At 37.1% G+C, this 18005-nt stretch overlaps 1 protein-coding gene across 1 annotated transcript in view; it reads left to right on the forward strand.

The window, feature by feature from the left end:
• The window catches only part of RAB10 (RAB10, member RAS oncogene family), an 82831-nt gene that overhangs the window by 38698 nt on the left and 26128 nt on the right, over positions 1–18005 (forward strand). The window contains exon 2 of the mRNA XM_061211051.1: positions 11793–11853. Coding sequence (XP_061067034.1) covers positions 11793–11853 — 61 coding nt within the window. The remainder of the gene's footprint in view (positions 1–11792; positions 11854–18005) is intronic.

The raw sequence follows: 18005 nt of genomic DNA on the forward strand, positions 1-18005 counted from the left end.
GGGGGAAAAGTCTGGGGAAAAAAGGGAGAGAGCCTCAGTGATGTGTGGGACATTATCAAGCAGTCTCATGCATGTGCATTTGGACTCCAGGACGGTAGGTGGGGGTCCTGTGGTTGCAGAAGAAGTATTTGAAGAAATAATGGCTGAAAATTTTCCAAGTAATGACGAGAACTATAATCCCATAGACTTTATGAACCTAGGTAGGAGGAACATAGAGAAAATCACAGTGAGACACGTCCTAATCCAGTGGCTAAAAACCAGTTACAAAGAGAAATCTTAAGAGAAGCCAGAGGGAAAAAAGACCACATTACATATACAGAGGGACAAAGATAAGAACAGCTGTTGACTTTTCATGAAACAATATAAGCCAACAAATGAGCAACATAACCACACTGAGGAAGAAGAAAAGAATAATCAAAATACCTTTAGAAAACAGTATTTGATTAGCTATTGTAAGACTAAAGATAAAAAGAACTGTAAACATGCATTTTGGTAAATCTGATTTCTCACAAGGGTATGGGTTAGCAAGTCGGAAGCTATGTATATACTAGGAATGAACATATAAGTAAATATATTTTAGATGAGAGCCAGGTTTCTATTGTTAAAGAGGTTAAGGAAAGGAAGAAGACTAGAAAGAACTCTGTGATGTTGAATTGGAATCAGAATTATCAGTATGAACTCATGGTTTTATGTATTATACCTGCAGATGGTTGTAGAAATACAGGTGTGTGTATATGCATGGATTAGTGTACATAAATATATTTTCTCACTCTGTCCTCTGGGAATGCCTAGAAGAAGCAGTGAGCATACCTAGTGCCCGGATCTTGGACTCTACATTCAGTTTTTCAACAAAAGGAACCAGGACTCTTAAAAAGAACTGACTGATTCCAGAACTGAGATATATGGGAGCATCTTTGGTGCCAGAAAATGAAGAAGTGCTCAGAAAAGGATGGGATATGTCAAAAGTATTTAAGAACCGGGCTTTCCTGGTGGTTCAGTGGTTAAGAATCCGCCTGCCAATGCAGGGGACACAGGTTCGAGCCCTGGTCTGGGAAGATCCCACATGCCGTGGAGCAGCTAAGCCCGTGCGCCACAACTACTGAGCCTGTGCTCTAGAGCCTGTGCGCCACAACTACTGAGCCTGCGCTCTAGAGCCCTCGAGCCAGAACGATTGAGCCTGCGGGCCACAACTACTGAAGTCCACGTGCCTAGAGCCATGCTCCGCAACAAGAGAAGCCACCGCATGAGAAGCCCGTGCACCGCAATGAAGAGTAGCCCCCACTCGCTGCAACTAGAGAAAGCCCGCGTGCAGCAACGAAGACCCAACACAGCCAAAAATAAATAAATTAGTCCAAAAAAAAAAAGTATGTAAGAACCAGCCTGAAAGAGCTTCTAATGTCCAAAGCTGCAATGAAATAATTACAATATTGCATTACTACCAATAGAATAAAATAGCCATTAGTCCATATTGGTATGTATAAAACAAACAGGTAGGTTGGTAGGTAGAAGGGACAAATCATAAATGAAGAATTCCAATTAATAAGTGTAAAACCGTGACTGAAACAAAATCACCATTAGGCAAATACTGCAGTAATAGTTGTCACAGGCAGTCCAGTGATGGAAGGTAAAATCAGTGGGTGAAGGTACGATGAGAAACATTTGCATAGTCTCAAAGTATTTTCTCCTAGAAATTATTGATTACAAAGGGAAAAGCAGCAAATTTACAGTGAAGAGAAGCTCTGTAGATACCACCTTAACTAAGTTATTAAGGTTAATATCATAGAACGAAGACATCCACAATATATACTTGATATAATGAACCAAGAAAGGCAAAACATTACATCTGTGGTGTTTTGTGGTATTCTTATCAAAAAATGCAAAACCTTACTCTAATTATGAGAAGACAGCAGACAAACCCAAATTGAGGGAGAATTCTACAAAATACCTGACCAGTATTCTTCGAAAGTATCAAGGTAATGAAAGACAAGAAAAGACTGAGTAACTGTCACAGATTGGAGGAGACTAGGGACGTATGACAGCTAAATACAAAGTGGGAATCTGGATTGGATTCTGGAATACAGTGACATTAGTTAAAAAAAAAACACAACTGGTGGATTAGGTCTGTAGTTTGCATTGTACCAGTGTTACTTTCTTGTTTCTGATAAATGTACTATGGTTATGTAAGTGTTAACATTAGGAGAAGCTTAGATGAAAGGTATATGTGAACTCTGAGCTATTTTTGCAACTTTTTTGTAAAATAATTTCAAAATAAAAAATTTCTTAAATCTATAGTTCTCCCCAAATTGGGGAGTTGGAGAAAGAAACAGTGCAAGCCAGAAGACAGTGAAATTACATATTTAAAGTTCTGAAAGGAAAAAACTATCAAGTTAGAATTTAATCCTAACAAAAATATCTTTCAAAAATGAAGTCAAAATAAAGACATTTTCCATACAAAAGCTGAGAGAATTTCTTGCCGGCAGTCTTGCACTATTACAAATGTTAAAGGAAGCTTTTCAGGCTGAAGAAAATCATTCCAGATGGAAACTCAGATCTGCACAAAGGAATGAAGAGATTAAGAAATGGTAAATATGTGGGGAAATATAAAACACTTTTTTCTCATTTTAGTTTATTTCAAAGACAATTGACTAAAGCAAAGATTTTTATGTTTTATAGGATTCATAATATTTAGAAAACGTAGAAGTATAACATGTAGAAGAAAAAAGATTTTTTAAATAGCCCAGTAATAGGAGAAAATGGAAGTATACTGCTATAAGTGTCTTATATTAATACCAGAAGTGGTATAATACTGTTTGAAGGTAGACTGTCCTAAGTTAAAAATGTATATTATAAATGCTAGTGCAACCACTTAAAAAAAATTAGGTATATCTAATAAGCTATTAATCATAAAGCTCAAATGACTATTAATATTTGACAAAATAGATTTCAGAGTGAGGGATAAATACAGACTTTACAGTAATACAGACTTTTCAGAACAATAAAGTTGTCAATTTATCATATTTATATACCTAATAACAGTTTCAAAGTACCTGAAGCAAAACCTGACAGAATTGGAAGGAGAAATAGACAATGTACAATTACATAGCTGGATGTTTCAACATTCCTCTTTAGTAATTGATTAAGTAGACATCTATTAAAGAAATTGAGGGACTTACCTGGCGGTCCAGAGGTTAAGACTCCGCGCTTTCACTGCAGGGGACACGGGTTTGATCTCTGGTCCAGGAACTAAGATCCCACATACTGTGCGGTGCGGCCAAAAAATTTTAAAAAAATTAAAATAGTAAAAAAATAAAAAGAAACTGAATCTTAGTTTAAAATTCTCTGAAAGAAACCTCAAGGCCCAGATGGCTTCACTGGTGCATTTTATCTAATGTTTAAGGGAGAAAATACCAATCTTAAACTACTTCAGTAAATATAGGAGGAGGGCACACTTCCAAATCATTTATGGGACCAGCTTTATCTTGGATACTAAAACCATATAAAGATAAGACCTATTCCTAATGATCATTGACATGTCTTTCATGAACATGTATATAAGAACTCTTACCTAACTTGCAAATCAATTCCAGGAACTTATAAAACGAATAATATGTCACAACCAAGTGGGATTTATTTCAGGAATCCAATGTTGACTTCACATTCAAAATCAATTTTAATTATCCACCTTAATGGAATAAAGAAGAAAAATCATGAACATCTTTAATACGTATAGAAAACCCTTTGACAAAATGCAACCTCATTTTGCATCATGATACCTCAGCAAACTAGGAATAGGACATTTCCTCAACCAACTAAATGATGTGCAGTTAACACGATACTTTAATGGTGAAACTTTCGGTCTAAGCTTTCTCTCTTGAGGATCAAGTACAAAACAACAATGTATTAGAGGTCCTAGCTAGTACAATAAGGCAAGGGAAAGAAGCAAGTCATAGAGGTTGAAAAGGAAGATGATATGGAAGTGCCTTTATACAGACTACCTGATTAAATACATTGAAATTCTAAGCCACCATCACCCCCCCTCCGAAAAAAAAAAGAGCAACTGTAATTAATAAGTGAATGTAGCAAGGTTGCAGGATACAAGGTCAATACAAAAATAAATTGTATTCTATATTTAGCACAAAAAAAACAGTTGGAAAATGAAACTTAAAATTATCATTTACGGTATTATCCACAAAATGAAGTAGGGATAAATTTAACAAAATATGTGCAAGACCTAGGCACTGAAAACTACAAAATACTGTTGAGAGAACTTAAAGAAGACCCAAATAAACAGAGAGCTCTACCATGTTCATGGATCAGAAGACTCGTTATCACTGTACCCAAACTCCTGCTTATCTTTCCTGAACATGCCAAGCACATTTCTACCTCAGACCCTGTGCACTTATTGTTTCCTCTACCTGAAACACTCTCCTCACGTATTTTATTTTTTTGTCTCCTCTCCCTGGAATGTAAATCCCCTCAACAGAGGATTTTGTCTGCTTCATTCAGTGTCAAATATATCGTAAGTGTGGTTTATTCTGCTGTAACTCAGTTACTATAATGTGAAATAGCTTGTAGACAATACATATATAGACATATATATTACATTGCACTAGAAATGCTTGTGTTATCCCTTTATTACATCTTAGGATGTAGTTGGAAAAGTTGAATTTAGCTTTGGTTTTGTCAGTAACTTCTCAGTTCCCAGGAACTTATCCTGTCTCATGCATTTCAGAAATTAAAATCAGTGTAGTTAATGGCATGCAGCAAAAGAAAAAAATAGATCATTTAATTGGACTTCATCAGAATTAAAAACTTTGATGCATCAAAGGTAATTAAGAAAGTGAAGACAGCCTATAGAATGGAGGAAATATTTGCAAACCATATTTCTGATATGACTCTGTTTTCCAGAAGATATAAAGAACTCTTACAACTCAACAACAAAAAGATAACTTGATTTAAAAATGGGCAGAGGACTTGAATAGACATTTCTCCAGAGAAGGTATACAAATGGCCAGCAAGCACATGAACTGATGTTTAGTATCAGTAGTCATTAGGGAAATGCAAATCAAAACTACAGTGAGGCACCACTTCATATGCACCCCCTAGAATGACTTACAAAAAGGAAAATAATAAGCATTGGTTAGGATGTAGAAAAATTGAACCCTCATACATTGCTAGTGGAAATGTAAATGGTGCAGCTGCTGTGGAAAACAGTGGTTCCTCAAAAAGTTAAACAAAATTACCATATGACCCAGCAATTCCACTCCTTGTATATACCCCAAAGAATTAAAAACAGATACTCATATAAACACATATACATGCATGTTCATAGCAACACTTTACCAAGGCCAAAAGGCGAAAACAGCCGAAATGTCCGTCAACAGATGAGTGGATAAGCAGATAATGGTGTATATACATATGATGGAATATTATTCAGTCATAAAATGGAATGAGGTACTGACCAATACATGCTACAGTGTGGGTGGACCTTGAAAACATTATGCTAAGTGAAAGAAGCCAGACACAAAAGGTCACATGTTACATGCTTTCATTTATATGAAGTATCCAAAATAGGTAAATCTATAGAGACAGAATGCAGACTGGTGGTTTCCAGGGGAGTGGTGGGAGGGGATAATGGAAAGCCACTGCTTAATGGGTATGGAGTTTCCTTTTGAGATGATGAAAATGTTTTGGAACTGGATAGAGGTGCTGGTTGTACAATATTGCGAATATACTGAATTGTTCACTTTAAAATGGTAAATTTTATGTTATGTGAATTTTACCTCAGTAGAAAATAGGTTAAGAGCATGCATGGTCTGCAATCAAACAGACATGGAATTGAGTCCTGGTTTTTGCCGCCTATTAATTCTGTGACCTTAAGTAAATTACTGTGTATTTTGTCTTCTATAAAATAGACATATTAGCGGAATTCCCTGGCAATCCAGTGGTTAGGCCTTGGCACTCTCATTGCCAGGGCCTGGGTGTGATCCTTGATCTAAGATCCTGCAAGCTGTGTGGCACGGCCAAAGTAAAATAAAATAAAAAATAAAATAAAATAGGCATATTAGTACTTTCTCAGAGGATTTTTGTTAATATTAAATGAGATAGTATATGTGAAATGCTTACAATATTTAATTATCCAGTGAATATTAGTGTTAATTGATTTTTCTTTTGCTGCTGCTATTGGTTTTTATTTCACTTTTCATTTGTAAAATAGAAATAATACTATGGACTAGGATTGTTCTGATGACTTAATGAGTTATCTATGCAAAGGGCTTAAAACAGTGCCTGGCACATTGTAAATTCTCAAAGTGTTTACTAAGCTATTGCTATTAAATGAAAGGATCTTTAGAGGGAACTTTTTTGCATTCTCCATTTTCACATCCATATGGAGATGTCCATTATGGAAAATGGCCTTTTCAAAATTTGTGCTGTTAATGACAGAGCTAGGACTAGACTTGGTCTTTTAAATTTCATACTAAGCTACATTCAAAGGATTGTAAGTATGAGATTTCTATTTCCTCTCCTGGTGTGGTGAAAACACTTGATTTTCTTTCACCTGTTAAAAACCACAGATATTGATCATTTAGCTATAAGTTGTTAAACTTTGGTTGTCTGGAGTTTATTATATAGGTTGTTTCTGCCTGCATTAATTACTATTTTTTTTTAAACATCTTTATTGGAGTATAATTGCTTTACAATGGTGTGTTAGTTTCTGCTTATTAATTACTATTGATGTGTCATCAGAAGCCAAGCTTTGGAGAACTGATATTTATAGTGACTAGAAGTTGCAGTTACTTTTCTTGCCACTGGATGGTGCAACATCATTAAGGCAAATGTTTTGCCTGATATTGTTTCTCACTTTCCTGAGCAACTGAAAGTTGATAAATGAGTTAAACTGTGGTAAATTGAAATACTCGTTTGAACTGGGTCCCAGGAATCTGTAAAAAGTGAGGATTTCCTCTAGTATGTTTTTATGTAAGCAAAAGCTGGAAAAGAATCGCTGGTTGGATCAAACCCTATGATTTTGCTCTAGTCTGTGGTAATTTAACAATGATAGTGTTGCAGGAGAATCTGATTCTTCCTGGCATAATCGTAAAGGGTGATAGGTTTTCCTAGCTTCTCTTGGCAACTGAGTTATTGATTTTGCCCTAATCTTTAAATTGTATCAAAAACTTTTCTACTCTATCTTAAATATAGGTTTTTTCAACCTATGTTTGAGGGTGTGGAAAGTACGTGCTGGAGTGACTAAGGTATTTACTTGGGAAAAGTGCACAGTTGTAAAAGTTGTTTTTGAGAGTGACTATAGAAAGAAGGCTGGAAGGAACGAGACTGTAGCGGTGGCTTGGGGCCATGCTAGAAGTTCGGTGATCAAGTCGGAGTGTTTGCGTAGTGGAGAGAACATTTGTAAACATACCTCCTCCTGTATTAACCTAATTTTTGTTTCTATTAATGTAATAGCTACAGAGTTTTAGAAGTTAGTACTTTAAGGCCTGTGACAACAGCAGCAGCAACAATAAAGCCTTGCCCCATGCTCACTTGTGTGTTACCTTTCCCAAACATTTTTTGGCCTTTACTTCTGATATTCAACCCCATATTCCTTAGTCATATGTTTTTAGCTTTTAAAAAGACTAATTTGAGAAATTTTCTCTTGTCGTTATGGAAGATGAGAATTGGAATACTCTAATACCATGAGGCATTCTTGGTGCCTCTCCCTTCATCTTCTCAAATAGTTATAACACGTTTTGTTAACTGCTAAACCAAGTAGTGTACTATAATTGCATTTCCTTTCTTGGACAGCTTTCTGTTTTTACTGAGTTTACAGTCCCTTCATTGTTACATATGCTTAGATTTCAAGGCACTATTCATACTTTATCCCAAACTCTACAACAGAATTGCCAGACCCTCTGAACTCTTCTTTTCATTTAAATTCCATTAATACCATTTCATCCCCTCCCTCTCTTAGGAGGCATACCTCTTGGCACTTTCTCTGCATTTTAGCATTTTATTCTGTCCTGTTGTTTTCTGTCCTCATTCTCTCCTGAACTGGTTGCTTCTCTAGGCCAGTTTGAACTGCCCTTTACATCACTCTTTTTTTGGGGGGTAGAAGGGTGTGCTGCATGGCTTGCGGGATCTTAGTTTCCCGACAAGGGATTGAACCCAGGCTACGGCAGTGAAAGCACCGAGTCCTAACCACTGGACCACCAGGGAATTCCCTATATCACTCTCTTTGCTGGATTCTTTTTCTTCCTATTCTTGGTAAAGCAATCTCTCCTAGTAGCTGTCTTAGAAAAGATGCACGAGAGCTAAATATTTTGAGATCTTTCATCTTTAGAAATGCCTTTTTTTTACTCTTATTTGATTTTTGGCTGGATATAGGTTGAGAATGCTTTTTTTAAAATTAATTTATTTTTGGCTGCGTTGGGTCTTCGTTGCTGCGTGCGGGCTTTCTCTAGTTTCAGTGATGGGGGCTACTCTTTGTTGCAGTTCACGGGCTTCTCATTGCAGTGGCTTCTCTCGTTGCGGAGCACTGGCTCTAGGCATGCGGGCTCAGTAGTTGTGGCGCACGGGCTTAGTTGCTCCACGGCATGTGGGATCTTCCCGGACCAGGGCTCGAACCCATGTCCCCTGCGTTGGCAGGCAGATTCTTTTTTTTTTTTTTTTTTTTAAACGACAAATACTGTTTTTTGTTTGTTTAATTTTATTTATTTATTTATTTATTTATTAATGGCTGTGTTGGGTCTTCGTTTCTGTGCGAGGGCTTTCTCCAGTTGCGGCAAGCGGGGGCCACTCTTAATCACGGTGCGCGGGCCTCTCACCATCGCGGCCTCTCTTGCTGCGGAGCACAGGCTCCAGACGCGCAGGCTCAGTAATTGTGGCTCATGGGCCCGGCTGCTCCGCGGCATGTGGGATCTTCCCAGACCAGGGCTCGAACCCGTGTCCCCTGCATTGGCAGGCAGACTCTCAACCACTGCGCCACCAGGGAAGCCCCGGCAGGCAGATTCTTAACCACTGTGCCACCAGGGAAGCCCGAGAATACTTTTTATTTACCTTTTTGTATTCTGGATTCTAGTGTTGCCGTTGAGTAGTTCAGAGTTGTTATTCTTGATTGTTTAATATGGCCTGGTTTGTTTCTCTGCAAGCTTTTATAATATCTTTATTCCTGAAATGTATCTTTAGCCCTGAAATTTCATGATGATATAATTTGGTATAGATCTTATTTTATTCATTATGCTAGGCACTAGGTGAGTCTTTCAGTCTAAAATAGATTCCTTTGATTCTGTTAAGTTTTCTTGCATAATTTTTAGATTACTATTTTCTGTGTGTCATTTTCTCTGTTCTTTCTTGAACTTCTGTGAGTTAGATATCAGATCTCCTGGTATGATCTTCTCACTTATATCTCACATATATTCCATTCTTTGTCATTTTGTTGTATTTTTTGAGAGATCTTAATTTTCCTTTACAGCCTTTCTGTTGAGTATATTATTTCTGCCTTTTTAATTTCCAGGAGTTTTCTAGTTCAGATTACTGTTTCTTCCCCCCTCCCCACCCCATCTTGTCTGAGAATATAAAAAGAACTATATCTTTTCCTCTGTATTGCCCCTGTTTCCTCCAGGTTTCCTGTTTTGTTTGTTTTTGCTTGTTTATTTTGATATCTCATTGGAACTTTGTCCATCATGCTTTTGCCTGAAGCTCTAAAAAGCTGACTGGAAGCTAAGTAGGCAAGTGTGGAACTTGTCAAGTGGTGAGTTTCGCCCTAAAGTTGAAGTATCTGTGTCTTTTCTCAGGGACCCTTTTATTTTCTCTAGAAAATGTCGTTTATCTGTTTATTCAACAGTGATTTCTTGAATGCCTGCTTATATGTTAGGCATAGCTCTAGGTGCTGGGAATTTAATAGAATTGAACAGATAAAAATCCCTACCCTTGTTGGATCTTATATTTGGCAAAGGGAGGCAGAAAAAGAAAAGGAATAAGTAAATATATACAGTATATTTAAGGAATGTTAAAGATTAAAAAGTAAGGAATAGGGTTAAGGGAGTATTAACAGATAATGGACATGGGGTAAGGGGCATGAGGAAAAGTTGCAGCTTAGGATATGTTAGCTAGGGGAAGGAGCTCTGATGGAGAAGAAAGTATTCCAGGATGGGAGAACAGTATATACAGAGGCCTTGAGGTGGGAATCTGCCTGACCTGTGTTTGGAACAACTTGTGGAAGCCAGTACTGTTAGCTAGATCAGAGTAAGATGATATAGAAAATGCTGGGACTTCGCTGGTTGTCCAGTGGGTAAGACTCCGCACTCCCAGTGCAGGGAGCCCGGGTTTGATCCCTGGTCGAGGAACTAGATCCTGCATGCATGCCGCCTGCCACAACTGAGGAGCCCACATGCTGCAACTAAAGATCTCGCATGCCGCAGTGAAGGCCCAGTGCAGCCAAAATTTAAAAAACAAATAAATAAGTAAATATTTTTTAAAAAAAGATGGTATAGAAAATGCTGAGGTCAGAGTGAGCAGGGGGAGGTGGACAGAATGTATAAGACCATATGAACTATTTTAGGGACTTCTGCTTTTGGTCTTTGTGAAAGATGAGATTTGGAGATAGCCAGTAAGCAGTTGGGTATCTTAAGTTTGGAGTTCAGGGGAGCAGTCTGGGCTATGATATAAAATTTGAGAGCTGCCAGTGTGTACATGGAATTTAAGGCCATAAAATCAGGGAAAGAAGTTCACTCCAATTTTTAGAAAAGTTAGATGAGGAGAAACCAATAATGAAGATTGACGAGTGGCCGGAGAGGTAGGAACACTAGCAGAGTTTTTGTGCAGAAAAGAATGAAGAACTGCTTCAACTGCTGCTAATTATTTTGAGGATAGACAACATGAGATGGAGAGGGAAACTCATGGAGTCTAGGATGAGGTTTCTGTCTTGAACAATTAGGTAGATGGCTTAAAACAGTCTAAGTTCTTGGACGTTTTCCAGTGTTACCTGGTTTCCATCACAAAGGGTTTGGAGCTTTCAGACTGTCCTAATTTCACTTCTATTCAGGAAAGTTTTCTGAAATAGTATTGGCTGTCAGGTTTGTCATTAAGATTAATTAATAAATTCTATGCCTAACTGGGATTGTTCAGTCCTGTTCAGAGTTGTTCTTGACAACCAGGTCATTTTAGGACGATTTTCTCAGTAATTCCTAGAGAAACAAAAATATGGGCTGTAGACATAGTCTGAGGTTTGTAAGTGTCAGACAAATGGCCCTCTTTTTTTCTTTTAATTGGGTATGGGAAACAAACTGAAAGGGCCAAGTTGAAGATTTTAGTTAGTTAAAGAGCAGGCAGATCCTGGGGAACCTATAATACTTTTGCTTCATGTACTGTGACACACTGTGTTACTAGATGCATAAACATCCAGTACTTTTGCACTTTCTGATTCATTGACCTGTTCATCATTATGAAATGACCCTCTTTATCCCTGGTAGTATTCTTTTCTGCCAGCTAGTGAAGGCTATGTTTTTTGCTAATAGGAAACATCTTTTTATTCTTTTGCATTAAAATATTAGATATTAAAAAAATTTTTTTTTAATTTCCTAATTGTAAAATCTCTCTGTATATAACTATTTCTTCTACTGTCTTGGATCTTATATCACACAGGTTTACAGTTGGACACTTTTGCTCAGAATTGCATACATAGTAAATTTCCAGAACCAAACAAAAAATTTTGAACGTGTGTTTTTACACCAATTAATTTTAGTATAGCCATGTTCAGAGCCATAGATACAATTTACCTTTTTTTTTCTATGTTGTAGGAATAGACTTTAAGATCAAAACAGTTGAATTACAAGGAAAGAAGATCAAGCTACAGATATGGTAAGTAATGCTAATTTATTCACTTTATGTAGTAGAATGTTAAGTTCCTGAAGGTTAGGCAGTGAAATCCTTCCTTGTCAACTGTTTAAATTCTAGGAAACTTCCCATTCTAAGCCAGTAGTCAGGTGACCTTCTTTCAGTGATGTAAAAAAAAAATTGTTGCCATGGACTTCGGAGTCTGTGAGATCTGGCTTGAGTGTTTTACCTTTTCTACTTACAGTATGAACTTGGGTAAGTTACATACCACCGTGAGGCCCTTATATCTTCATATGTAAAATGGAGATAATATCACCTATCTCAAAAGATTGTTATAAGGATTACATGAAATAATCTAGGTAGTGCCTTTAGCACAATACTTTGCTCAGAAACACTATATAAAAATTAATATAATCTTTTTGTTGTTTGGAGAGTCTTAAGCTAAAAATGTATTTAATGTGTTTATAACTTTTTATAGGCATTATTATTTTCATTAGTTTGTATAGGATTTGCCCCATAGAAGCACAATAAAGTTCTTTAAATTTGTATTCAGATATGAATCATAGACTTTAAAATTATAATAGCAGCATTTTTCAGTGAATATTAGGTGATCACAATGACCCTGTGAGAGATATATTACTCCTTTTTTTTTTTCTTTTCCTAAACAACCTTATTGAGGTATAACTGGCATACAATAAACTACACATATTTAAAGTGTACAGATTGGTAAGCTTTGACATATATATAAATCTGTGAAACCATCACCACAGTCAAGATAATGAACATATTCATCACCTCAGAAGTTTCCTTAAGCCTCTTTGTAATCTTGCCTTCCTATCCCCAGTCCCCAGGCAACCACTTTTCTGCTTTCTGTCACTATAGACCTGTTTCCATTTTCTAGTACTATATACAAATGCAGTCATATAATGTGTTATTTTTCTTTGTCTTTTTTGAGGGGAGGGGTCTGGCTTCTTTACTCAGCATAGTTATTTTGAAAACCATCAATGATTTTATGTGTATCAATAAGTTCATTACTTTTTATTGCTAAGTAGTGTTCCATTGTTAAGATAAATCACAACTTGTTTATTCACCATAAAGCTGCTACAGATCTTTGTATAGGCAAATGCTTTCTTTTCTCTTGGGTTATTCCTATTTTATAGATAATGAAATGGAGGCATTTTGAAATAATTTAACCAAGGTCATACAGCATGTAAATAGCAGAGCTGGGATGCATTACATGCTCAGAATGTAGGGTTGAGAGTGACATTCTTAATTGCTATACTTCCTCCTATAAATAGTAGTTTGTCAATTGATTTTGCTGCTCTTTCCAGTAACTATCATTTTTCTTTCTTCATTGCCAGTCAACAGTTGTGTTAAATATGAATTCATGTTAATCTTTGGTCTTACTGTAATAAGACCTATCATAGAGTGGTTATGAGGATTAGCGATACATGTAAAGCACTTAGAGCAGTCTCCAGTGCATAATTAATGTTCAAGAAATCGTAGATATTATTATTTGGGGATCTCCCATGATGAGGCTAGAACCCTAAGAATGGTAACATTTTTGAGCAGAGGAACAAGTTAGCAAAGGAAATTGCAAAGCCATTGTTGAAGAGTTAGAAAGGAGAATTAGAACAATGCCCCAGAATCCAAAAGACAGTTTCAAAAAGTTAGGTATAATTAGAAATCGGGTATGTCTAACCAGAATGTCTTTGTTACCTGACCATGTAATTAGAAGTGCAATCTTTATAACATCTTTAAAATTTAATACAAATTTAAATAAAACCTAGACATTTTAAAGCATTTCCTAAATTTAATGATTCTCTTTGAAGCACAACCCACTTGATGATCATTGATTTTTTCTTTTCTTTAACTGGGAAATAACCTGGCAAATGAAAAATGCCTCATATTCTATTTCATTATAATTAAAGTGATCTCAAGGGAAAGGATGTCAATTACTTATTCTGAATTTCAACCAGCCCCTCATGTGTTATTCCGACCTTGTCCGTATATATCGTTTGTGTTTCAAGCCCCCTCCTAGGCCTTGCCAGACTGATTGGCTCTCTTCTTAACTGTATCCCCTCTGTATAGGGGATACAATTATTATTTAAGCCAATAATTCTCAAACTTTTTTGACAGTAGGTAAGATACATTTTACATTGTGACTCTGTGACTCAATATACACGTACATGTATATGTGAGTGTGTATATAACAGAAATAGCATACAAAACAATATTTTTTAAGATATATTTTTCTTTATACAATATATAAAACCTTTGCCCTACTGAATATGTCCTGTTCCTCCTCCTACACACTCTGTCCTCCACAGACTCTCCCTTCTGTTTCTTGACCTGTGGCTTTAAACATTTTCCCCTCCTCTTACCATTTTAGTTTCTGTAGCTTTTAGAAGTAAAGAGTAACACGTAACTAACACTTGGTTTTAAAAAGAGAGCCTTCCTCAGAAGGTGCTCTTTTGAAATAATAAGTCCTCCAGTGTAGCCTTCAAGATTAATCTAGAAAAGATTTCTAGTGTACCTATAAAATCAAGTATAGCACAGAAATGGCAACATTTATAATTTAGAGTTGTTTATAACACTTTAGAAGGAAAATTTGATGTAGTTTAGGTTTTCATGTATACAATTGACTGCTTTTAATATATTTTTTTAAATTAACATTTATTTATTTATTTTTGGCTACATTGGGTCTTCGTCGCTGCACGCTGGCTTTCTCTAGTTGTGGTGAGCGGGGGCTGCTCTTTGTTCTGGTGTGCGGGCTTCTCACTGCGGTGGCTTCTCTTGTTGCGGAGCACAGGCTCTAGGCACGCAGGCTCAGTAGCTGTGGCTCGCGGGCTCTAGAACGCAGGTTCAGTAGTTGTGGCGCACGGGCTTAGTTGCTCCGTGGCCTGTGGGATCTTCCCGGACCAGGGCTCGAACCCGCGTTCCCTGCACTGGCAGGCGGATTCTTAACCACTGCGCCACCAGGGGAGCCCTGCTTTTAATTTTAAATATCCATTTTCTTATAAAGATTAGGAATGAGTGACTGGTTAAAATTTGTGATTAATAGTTTTCAAGAGGTTAGCATTATGCCAGCTGATTTTGTTTTCTTTGCTTGAGTTGATATGCATGTTAATATTCCAGGGAGAAAAAAAGTCATGTAGCTCCAGGTTAAGAGATCTGCTGGGATATGCTGCAGTGATGCAAGAAAGCTTTTAGGATGAAAAACCCCATTACTCTTAACTTATGATGATACTAAAATTCAAAATGCTATTCTCAACTTTAGTGCTTTGCTTCCAGTTGCTACTAAAAAAAAGCACAGTGATTTTTATCTCTCTTTAGTTTGAATGAATATATTCAGGTTCTTGTTTCAGCATGAAAAGTTGTTCTGTGACTGAATATTAGTTTTGGAAACTTTCTTTAGTCTGTGCTAAAGCTTTGTCTTATTTTTCTTACTCGAATGGTCTTCGCTCATTTCTTTCTAGGAATCTTTTAGTTTAACTGTTGCACAAGGGTCTCACCTGTCCAAGGCACATGTGTGTGGGCCTGAAATTAGCTTGTTTGGCTGATAGAGAAGCAGCTAGCTATGGTTTTTAAAATCCCAGATCTCTAGAAAGTTTCTACCAAAGTATCTTTTGCTATCTACATTTTCCATAGAGTAGTGGGTCCTGCCAGGAAAACAGTCATAGTGAGTTACTTTAAGTCTGCCTTTTCTTTCTGTTTTTTTCTTTTTTGTTATTTTTGTTTGGGAGGGGTCAGAAATGTTCGCCACTGTCAACATCTGTATCTTGTACCAGCAGCAGATTTTAACATCAGCACCGTTACCAGAAACCAGTCAGTATCATATTGTAGAGAAATTAACCATTTACATACATAAAGTGCCAGATACACGGGAGCCATCTTTGAGTTTTCCCATTCCCTTAACCCCAACATCCAATTTAGCAAGTCTTATTGATTCTATCTCTAAAATATGTCTAGAATCCAAATACAATCTGATGTCTGCATTGTTACCCCCTAGTTCAAGCCACCATTACCTCTTCTTTGGACCATTGCAGTAGGCTTTTAATATTCTAACAGGTCCTTACTTCCCCTTTTGCCTTCTTCCAGTACTTTTCCCAGGTAACAGCCTTAGTAACCTTTTTCAAATATAAATATGATCATGGTTGTCATTCCTTCCCCTATTTATAACCATTTTGACTTTCCATTGCATTTCGAATGAAAGCCGAAATTCCAAATCCAAACTCCTTTCCACAGTTTACAGAGTGGTCCCCTGCCCGCTGTTCTGACCTCCTTTTGTGCTCCCTGTATATATAGTCTCTACCCACAGCTGATCTCCTTTCAATTCCATGAACATGGCAAGCTCTTTTCCAGTTTAGGACCTTTGTACATACCCTGTAGATCCCCCTTAACCCACCCAAGTGTAGCTAGACTAATAAGCATTCTGAAGTACCTCTCCATTCCAGAGGCGTCCCATTTCAACAGAAATAAATTTGAAAACTCCAGGTTCTGGCTACTGCCCCTTCTGACCTCATCTCTTACCAGCTTTGCTCCAGCCAGTGTGGTCATTTTTTCCTCTCTTGAACATGCCAAGCATATTCCCATCTGTGGGCCCTTGTTATTCACCTGTTCCTTCTGCTTGGAATGCTTTTTATCAGATCTTTGTGTTGCTGCCTTCTCTCATTCAATCTCAGTTCATTGTTAGCCTCTGAGAGAGGCCCTGCATGATGACAAGCTAAAGCCACTGCAGTCTTTTAGGCACTATCGTGTTTATCTTAGTTTATGTTTGTCATAGTATTTTTTTTAGTATCTAAATTTACCATATTTAAAAAATGTGTTCATTGTTGTTCCCCCCACTAGAATGTCAGCTTTTTGAGGGTGGGGATGCCGTCTGTCTGATTTGTGGTTATGTAACCACCTCCTACAACAGACCCTGGCAGATTCAGATGCTGAATAAATATTTGTTGACTGAATGACTTTGTTTGATTGTTTTCTGTTCATACTTCACTTCTCACTTACCTTAAACATCACCTCTATAGAGAGGACCTCCTTGATCATACTATCTAGATTACTTCCTCCCTCCCCTTTACGTCATTCTTCATCACTCCACCCTGTTTACCTTGTTAACATTTATCACAATTTGGAATTACATGTTTATTTACTTGTTTGTTCCTGTCCCCACTGTAACGTAAGCTCTGCAAGGGTAGGTATCAGGCTTTTGACTTTTGACCCGTTTTGGGCAATGAAGATGAGCATAATTTAAACTCACGGTATTTTGGGTGTAGAGAAGTTGCATATCTGTGAGGAAATCCAGGCCTTGTTAAAATAAAACTCAATGTGAGAAATTTAACATCCTAATTTATAAAGTAAATAAGTTCATTATGTTACCAAAAGCACAAAGTTACGCAATCTGGGGTCTCTGCCTTGCCGAGCAGCTTGATGTTGTCTCTGGCCTGTTCTAGTGCTGTCAGTGTCCAGACTAAAAATAACTGTCATAATAGCAGCCAGAGCACTTGGCTTCTTTGACCCTGTGTGTGGGACTAACAATTAAGGAACTAAGCTCTTTTAGTTCCTAGGAATATATCACTCCTTTCATTATATGTCAGTGGGAAAAAATAGGATTTTACAACATTCTCTTAGCTGTGCATCCATCATTTTATGTAAGGAAAATTCTATTGCCATTGATTCATAATTTCAGAAATCTGATTATACTACATAGGCTGAGAAGAAAAAATTTTTAATAGGAGAGGAAAACCAAGTGGTTTTGAAAACAGGCTCAAAAACCTGTAATATGGGACATAAAAAGATAATGTGAATATATACAGTGTTTAGTTGCTCTTCAGATAATAAACACCTGCTTTTGCTGATTGGCGTCAACCTGCTGTCTTTAGACCTGGGTGTATGTGTTTTAGGTTTTATGCAAACCTAAAAATAAGTTGACCATGAATTAGCAGCTGTGGCTATTTTTAGCCCTGGGCAGAGGGTCACCAATTAGCCTAGAGGTAGTGAGGCAGGGACTCCCTTTCTGGTTTGAAATAAATTGTTGATTGCATTAACAATTGGTAGGGATTGGTATTAGGAGGATCCAGAAAAAGGATAATTTTAAAAGACTTAGCAAGGAGAGCATATAAAAAGAAGGAAGAGGAGGATTAACCAAGATGGCGGAGTAGAAGGACGTGCTCTCA

This window comes from Eubalaena glacialis, chromosome 14, assembly GCF_028564815.1.
Source record: "Eubalaena glacialis isolate mEubGla1 chromosome 14, mEubGla1.1.hap2.+ XY, whole genome shotgun sequence".
Lineage (NCBI taxonomy): Eukaryota > Metazoa > Chordata > Mammalia > Artiodactyla > Balaenidae > Eubalaena > Eubalaena glacialis.